An 8,186-nucleotide genomic window follows, 5' to 3' on the forward strand; every position below is an offset into this window, starting at 1 on the left:
GAGAAGTATTAAGAGATTGTAGGGGAAAGATTTTGGAAATTTTCTATAAGCCATTTCCTGATGCAACATCTAGAGATGAAGTATTGTTACTTGGAGTGCTTCATGGGATAGATGAAATTCTTAAAAGGAGATTGGAAGCAAAGGATATATTATTGGAGATTAACCATAAAAAATTTGTCAAGGTGCTAAATCATGAGAACGATATACCAATTGAATGTCTTGGACTTTATCAGTAAGTTTTTTGTATAAAGTTCGAGTTTATTCTTAAAATTTATATTCAAGTTTCCAATTATATTGATATAAAACTATTGTGATGCAGCAAAATTTTTGGTTCGTTAGAATTTGATAAATATGAAATATCGTTTCAATATTTTCAAGGAAACACGGTAGCTAATAGAGTTGCGTATATAGCTTCGCATCTAACCGTGGGACAGAGTTTTCCCATAGGCGATAGAGGTTTTGAAACAGAAGTCAGGCATGATCGATTGAATATTCCACGATATGAGATCATCCCGAAAGAATCGTCTGATGAGGAATTTGAAGTCTGGTACTTTTACTTTTCTTATAGTATTCTAAATTCCTGAAATGAGAAAGTAATTACTGTGATCTTGTGTTGCTCACCCGGCATTAGAAACAAAAATAAATAATAAGGGGAAATTTAAATTTCTCTATTTCATCAGTGTTAAAGTAATCCTTGTAAGTGTGTGTTTTCTATATATTCTAGACTCCATCATGACAATCACACTTATTTCTGCTCCTATAAGCCTATTTTTACTAATACAATTTTCTTTACCTTTATTCTAGTAAATTACTCCGTATAAAGTTATCTAGGAGAAAAGAATTGTTAGCTGAATATATTTTCTGCAGACTGTTATCTGGTTCATTATGCTAGCAGCGAGTAGCTTATGAGCTGATCACAATAACAATGCCCTTTCACTGATTGTTCTACTCCAGTTTGTGCCCGCACTATATTTGATTTTCCTATTAAGTTCACTACTTATTAAAGCAACTGGTGTCGTCACAAAACCAGTTTTTAGCAAGGGATGCATATAATCTGATATTGTACATGTTTGCTTACTATGTAACTTTAAATTAAATCAATTTATGTTATTTATTTGTCACTTTATGCTTTTAACCAATTTAGTTGAAAACTTCTACCAGTGTTATGCCATTTGTGCTCATTTTTATCACTTTAATATTCCTTTTCTCAAATTTTTTTTTTTCCCTCTCTCTCAAGAGTTGCGTAATTGTGTTGGAATTGATGATTCAATTTTGTTCTTCCAGGTTTTAGGGGCACCATGGTATTTGCTGTCAGTGGACTGGTATGTATCGTGCTGGAAATCATATTGCAAAAAAGATTTTAGCCCTACAAAATGCCTTCTTAATTATTTGGAAAACTGGAATGTGACGCTCTTGACCATGACGAGGATTGCAAGAATTGGGCCAATAGTACAAACGTTTTTAAGAGTTGGATCCTGACAATCATGATCACTTTCAAGTATGTAATATTTTAAAAATGCAGTGACAAAAAGTGGTCTCCTCAAAGTTTCTTGAAAAGTCGGTTGGGTTTCCAAAACTTTAGGAATATTTTCTCCAATTTTTATTACTGGTATCCACAAACAACGAGGTTGTCTTTATTTCATTATTAGCAATTAGCATCAGTTCTGTATCCATTTTGAAAGTAATAATTCTCGTTCCATAAAACTTAAATGTGGAACGTCCCAATGTAAATTTATCATATTAGGTGCATCCAGCATGAATCATCGGCTAATTATTTGTTTGTATCTTATCATCATCGAATGAAATGATTATATATGTTTGGATGTCTTTCTTTCCTGTACAATTTAATTTTTTTTTCCCTTTATTTATTATTTTTTTCTTTGTTACTAAATCCAATGTCTATCTTTATACATCTACGGACACTGTCGATGAAATTCTTGCTCGATCATTACCTTATATATATCGAAAATGATTTCTTGTTTACTAATGAGCAAGAAATTCAATCACATTATACGGTTCCTTAGATATGATGGCTATATATCTATAGGACCCTATAGATATGCAAATTCCCTTATTATATAAAAAATATGCAAGAAACACCCCTATTAGAAAAGAAAAAAAATAAAATAAAAAATTGAATACAACTCATTGTATTATTCATCTTTTGAGCAATTTGTCCATCATTGAATGGATTCGTTGAAAAAGAGCGGCTAGTAATATTATTTTTTTTAAAAAAATTTAAAAGTGCTATTTTTGTTTGACAATAATGTCCCTACTAATTTTGTATGTATTTGAATATTAAATGGTTTTGTTTGAATGTGTTTCAAGACCTGTCCAAGGAAAATTCTTTGTATTGTCATAGTCTGTCTCTTTAAAAAATATATTCTCTCTAAAATATTTTTTGTGGCCGCCGATATTATCTCTATTTCTATTTTCTTTTTCTCCTAAAATTTTTTCTATGCCAATATTATCTCCTCTCCGAATGATAGATGCACTATATTTTATTGTAAATGAATGCGCCCCCCTTAATTATATATTTATCTATATCTATAATAATATTATTATTATTATTAAATAAATGGATTTGCTTTGATTCAAATTGTTATCAGATGAACTTCAGATTTCTACCAAAATTAAAATTTTGATCTAGTTACTCTTCGGCTGAACACATACTCAAGCAACACATTTTTTTTTAAAAAAAATTGTTTATTTTATTTTATTTTATTAATGTCTATTTTTATCATATAATGTGCAAGCCAAACTTTTTGAGTTTACTATTAACTTTTTTTTTCTCTTTTTTTTTCCAAGTCCGTTTACCATTAACTTTTCAAGCACAATTTCTCAAAAATCAATAATAAGTAGGATAAAATACAGTTAAAAAAAAAAATTATAATTGATAAGTGAGATTGACGTGTAGTTAGTGGCGTATGTCTAAATTTTTTTTTTAGCAACTATAGATTTATATATTGATATTCTTGAATGTATTGGAAGGACAATGGTTGAATTTGGTAAAAGGTAATTAGACACCCACATTCCAATTTTGTTTTAAATATTGGGACACTGATTTATAATCCTTATACTGTTATGTTATGTAATGACTTTAAAGGTAATTTTGATATTTTGCCCCCCTTTTTTTTACTAATGTTAAAGTAAGGTTAATTTAGAAATTTTATCACCAAAATTATGATTTGTCATTTTTTACACTTAACCTCTATATATATATATATGTGTGTGTGTATTTTTGGTAAACTACTCGTGGTTCGTAATGGAAAAATGCATATAAATTGAGCACCCATTTTTGGTAAACTACTCATGGTTCGTAATGGAAAAACGCATATAAATTGAGCACCCTCTTGGATTGAAGGTATGAATTCAAATTTTAGTTTTGTTTTGTTTCTTGATTTTTTCTTTTTTAATTTTTTTTTTTCTCAATATATATTTTTAGCTTTTGTACAAGGCATTCATTGAATAGAACATCATCAGTTAATAATCATATATAAGTCTTGTCAAATTTGGTTTTGAAGATATCCACTTTATCAATTTTGTCACCTTCGCTCCTTCCGACTCCAATTCCGAATCATATATTCCAACTAACAATTTGGATTCGGACTCGCGCTCTAAACAACAACTTCCTCACGCCCGAAATCACGAACGCAAATCCTCTGATGTAATTATTTCAGTAGTTTTCTGCAGCGGAATAATTCTTCTCCCTATATGCAAGCAAATATAATATATCTCTACTTTTATATGTGCTGAAAATAATAGAGAACAAATCAATCACAACAAGCCACAAGAACACAAGCAATTTTTTACGTGGAAAACTTTCCCAGTGTGAGGAAGAAAAACCACGAGACCTAGTCAAGTTAAAATCTCCACTATTAACCAAATAATGGGTACACAAAGTCTTCTCTAATCGCAATTAGAGGTTACAAAACGTCTCATCAAGATAACAACAATCTTGGCAAAAAGAAAGAGAATTGGAGAGAAAAATACCAAAACCCGGTTACTGTTTACGGGCACGAATCACTGTTCCCGAGTGCAAAATCCAATCTTCACCGTTCATATTTTAACTCATTGAGTCTTGAACCTCTCCTCTAAATTTCAGCTCGATCAGACCACGGACGAAGTGGGATCGGATATTTGATGAAATCTGGGCAGAATAGAAAAACCTGCGTTTTTCTACCAAAACCAGGTTACTGTTCACGAGTACGAATCACTGTTCCTGAGCTCAAAATCTGATCTCCATCGTTCAGATTGTGCGTCACTGAGTCGTGAACCTCTCCTCCAATTTTCAGCTTGATCTGACCACGGACGAAGCGGAATCGGACATTTGATCAAACCTGGGCAGAATGGAAAAACCTGTGTTTTTCTTCTCTTTGTTTTTTTCACTTGCGGCTAACCTCTCTCTCTTTTTATACTAACTTCCTTAGGGTTTTCTTTTCCCTAAAGGCTGGGCTTTGAGCTTTTAATAAAACCCACTTGGGCTTTCCTCCATATAGAAGGAAATAAACCCAACAAATCTCTCCCTTTCCGACTATGTGAAGGGAATCGCCATCCCGGCGATCGAATAACAAACTTCAAACTTCTCCCTTGGTAATGTCTTTGTCAACATATCAGAGCCATTATCATCAGTGTAAACCTTCTCAAGTTCAAGTAACTTATTGTTCAACGCATCTCTGATCCAATGGTATCGTACATCAATGTGCTTAGATCTTGCATAGAAACTGGAATTCTTAGCAAGATGAATAGCACTCTGGCTATCACAAAACAACACATACCTCTGCTGCTTGAAACCAAGTTCTCTCAAGAACTTCTTTGCCTATAGGAACTCTTTAGTCGCTTCCGTTGCTGCAATAAACTCTGCGTCTGTCGTAGAAAGAGCAATACACTTCTGAAGTCTCAATTGCCAACCTACAGCCCCACCTGCAAAAGTGATCAAATAACCCGAAGTAGTCCTACGAGTATCTACATCCCCTACCATATCTGCATCTGTGTAGCCAACTAACAATGGTTGTCCGTTTCCCAAACCAAGTCTTAAACTGGAAGTGCCTCGAAGATATCTCATGATCCACTTCACTGCATTCCAATGCTTTCTTCCCGGATTTGACAAGAATCGGCTAACTACACCAACTGCATGGGCTATATCTGGTCTTGTGCAAATCATTGCATATATCAAACTTCCTACTGCTGAGGTGTAAGGAACTCTTTCCATGTCTTTCTTTTCCTTATCTGTAGAAGGACATTGCTTTGTACTCAGTCTGAAGTGGGTAGCAAGAGGAAAGCTAACCACTTTAGTGTTGTCCACATTGAACCTCTGAAGCACTTTTTCAATGTACTCCTCTTGTGACAAATATAACTTCTTGGCGCTCTTGTCACGACTGATTCTTATGCTAAGAATTTTCTTTGATGGCCCTAAATCCTTCATAGCAAATGACTTACTCAATTGCTTCTTCAACTGTTCAATCCTTGAAGCATTCCTGCCAACAATCAACATGTCATCCACATAAAGCAGTAGAATAATAAAATCATCATCAGAGAATTTTTGAACAAATGCACAGTGATCAGAAGTTGTCTTCTTGTAGCCTTGCTCCCCCATAATAGATTCAAACTTCTTATACCACTGTCTCGGTGCTTGTTTCAAACCATATAGGCTTTTCGTCAGCTTGCACACATAATTCTCTTTCCCTTTCACTTTGAAACCCTCTGGCTGCTTCATATAAATCTCTTCTTCCAAATCACCATGAAGGAATGCAGTTTTCACATCCATCTGCTCAACTTCCAAGTCAAGACTAGCTGCTAGGCCGAGTGCTATACGGATCGATGACATTTTTACGACTGGAGAGAAGATCTCATCAAAGTTAATACCTTTTCTCTGACCGAACCCTTTGACAACCAATCTAGCTTTGTACCGTGGCCGTGAAGATAACTCATTTTGCTTCTTCCTATAAATCCACTTGTTTTCCAAAGCTCTTTTTCCTTTAGGTAGCTTCACTAACTCAAAGGTGTGGTTATCATGCAATGACTGCATCTCATCTTGCATGGCCTCAACCCATTCTGTCTTTTGTTCATCTTCTATGGCTTCTGCAAAACACTGGGGCTCTCCCCCGTCAGTCAATAACACATACTGCTCTGCTGAATACCGAGTGGAAGGACGTCGGTCTCTGGCAGACTTCCTGGATGGAATCACTGGTGGAATCTCTGGCGCTGTCAACTGCTCATCAGTCTCAATATCTCCCTGAACCTGTAAGGGAACATCCACATCACATGTACACTGGTGGTCATCCTGACCATCATTCTCAACCTGAGATGGCAGATTCTTCACAGGAGCTGGATCCATATCAGTCAAGATATCACCTTGTTGAGACATAAATTTCCCTGCTTTCTTAATATCCTGAATCGTCTGATCTTCTACAAACACGACATCTCTGCTTCTCACAATTTTTTTCTCAACTGGATCATAAAGCTTGTACCCAAACTCATCTTGGCCATAGCCAAGGAATATACACTGTCGCGTTTTCAAATCAAGTTTGAACCTTTCATCTTTTGGAATATGCACAAATGCTTTGCACCCAAAAACTCGCAAACGATTATAGGATACATCCTTACCTGTCTAAACTCGGTCTGGCACAGCAAACTGTAGAGGAACACAGGGTGTAAGATTCAACACATGAACAACTGTGCTCAATGCCTCCCCCTAAATTTTTTTTGGCAATTGGGCTTGTGAAAGCAAACATCTCATTCTTTCAACCAGTGTCCTGTTTATCCTTTCTGCTACGCCATTCAACTGAAGAGTTTTTGGAGTTGTCTTTTGATGCCGGATACCCTGTTGTCTACAATACTCATCAAAAGGACCAGAATACTCTCCGTCATTATCAGTACGAATGCATCTCAGTTTCTTCCCAGTCTGTCTCTTAACTAGGGCTTGAAATTGCTTGAACACTGCCAACACTTGGTCTTTTGAATTCAAGGTATATACCCACAACTTCCTTGAATAGTTATCTATGAAGGTCATAAAGTATCTAGACCCACCAAGTGTTCTCGTCTTCATAAGGCCACACACATCTGAATGTACCAAATCCAGTATCTCTGACTTTCTCGAATGAAAGGAATTCTTGAAGGAGACTCTGCTCTGCTTCCCTAACAAACAATGAGTACACCTTTTCAGAAGTGTACTTTTCAGTCCACATAGTAGACTTTTCTTCCCTAGTAGAGCTAATCCTTTCTCACTCATGTGAGCCAGTCTCTTGTGCCACAATTCTGTTGTATCATTATCCTCCATCGCATTAACAATGTCGTTGGAGATCTTTGTTTGCAAAACATACAGTGCAGAGTGCTTCATACCTCGAGCCACAACCATAGCACCCCTAGTGAGCTTCCACTGGCCATTATTGAAAATGCTGCAATACCCTTCATCATCAAGTTTACCTGCAGAAATCAAATTCAAACGAATGTTAAGAACATGCTTCACATCTCTGAGAACTAACTTCATGCCATTATTCATCTTCAGATACACATCCCCAATTCCAATGACTTTAACCAAGCCATTGTTGCCCATCTTTACTGTTCCAAAATCGCCAGATTTATAAGATGTAAAGAAATTCTTCCGAGATGTAGCATGAATGGAGGCAACACTGTCAATCACCCAACTAGTCTCATAGTATGCAACATTTATCATCTTATCATCATAAACAATGAGGAAGTCTGCAGGAGTGGTGGTAGCAACTCTGTCATTACCATCTTTGTCATCTCCATTCTTCGTTCCCTTCCCTTTCTCATTCTTGTTTTCTTTCTTCAATTGCCTGCAATATTTCTTGATGTGTCCCTTTTTCCCGCATTGATAACACTCAACATTTGCAAACTTGTTAGACTTGCTTCTGTTGTTATCTCTGTTCTTCGGACCTCTGCTTTTACTTCTCCCCCTCTTTTCTGTAACTAAGATCTCTGACTGTGAAGAGGATCCCTGTGTTTTTCTTCTCATCTCTTCATTTAGCAAACAACTTTTGGCCATATCCATTGTGATTACACCTTCTGGAGTGGAGTTAGACAATGAAGTTCTGAGCGTCTCCTACGAGTTCGGTAATGAACCAAGCAACCATAACCCTTGTATCTCATCATCAAACTTAATACCCATTCCAGCCGGCTGATTAATAATTCCTTGGAATGTATTCAGGTGATCAGATAAAGGA

General features: G+C 35.8%; 1 protein-coding gene across 1 annotated transcript in view; it reads left to right on the forward strand.

The window, feature by feature from the left end:
• Positions 1 to 1,827, forward strand: part of LOC132280195 (uncharacterized) — a 38,567-nt gene extending 36,740 nt beyond the window's left edge. Inside the window, exon 4 of the mRNA XM_059782357.1 lies at positions 1,285 to 1,827. Within this exon, the coding sequence (XP_059638340.1) occupies positions 1,285 to 1,479 (195 nt within the window). The 3' untranslated portion in view covers positions 1,480 to 1,827. The remainder of the gene's footprint in view (positions 1 to 1,284) is intronic.
• The last annotated feature ends 6,359 nt before the right edge of the window (positions 1,828 to 8,186 follow it).

This window comes from Cornus florida, unplaced genomic scaffold, assembly GCF_030987335.1.
Source record: "Cornus florida cultivar Cherokee Brave unplaced genomic scaffold, ASM3098733v1 CherokeeBrave_3.0.0_Hap2_Chr10, whole genome shotgun sequence".
NCBI lineage: Eukaryota > Viridiplantae > Streptophyta > Magnoliopsida > Cornales > Cornaceae > Cornus > Cornus florida.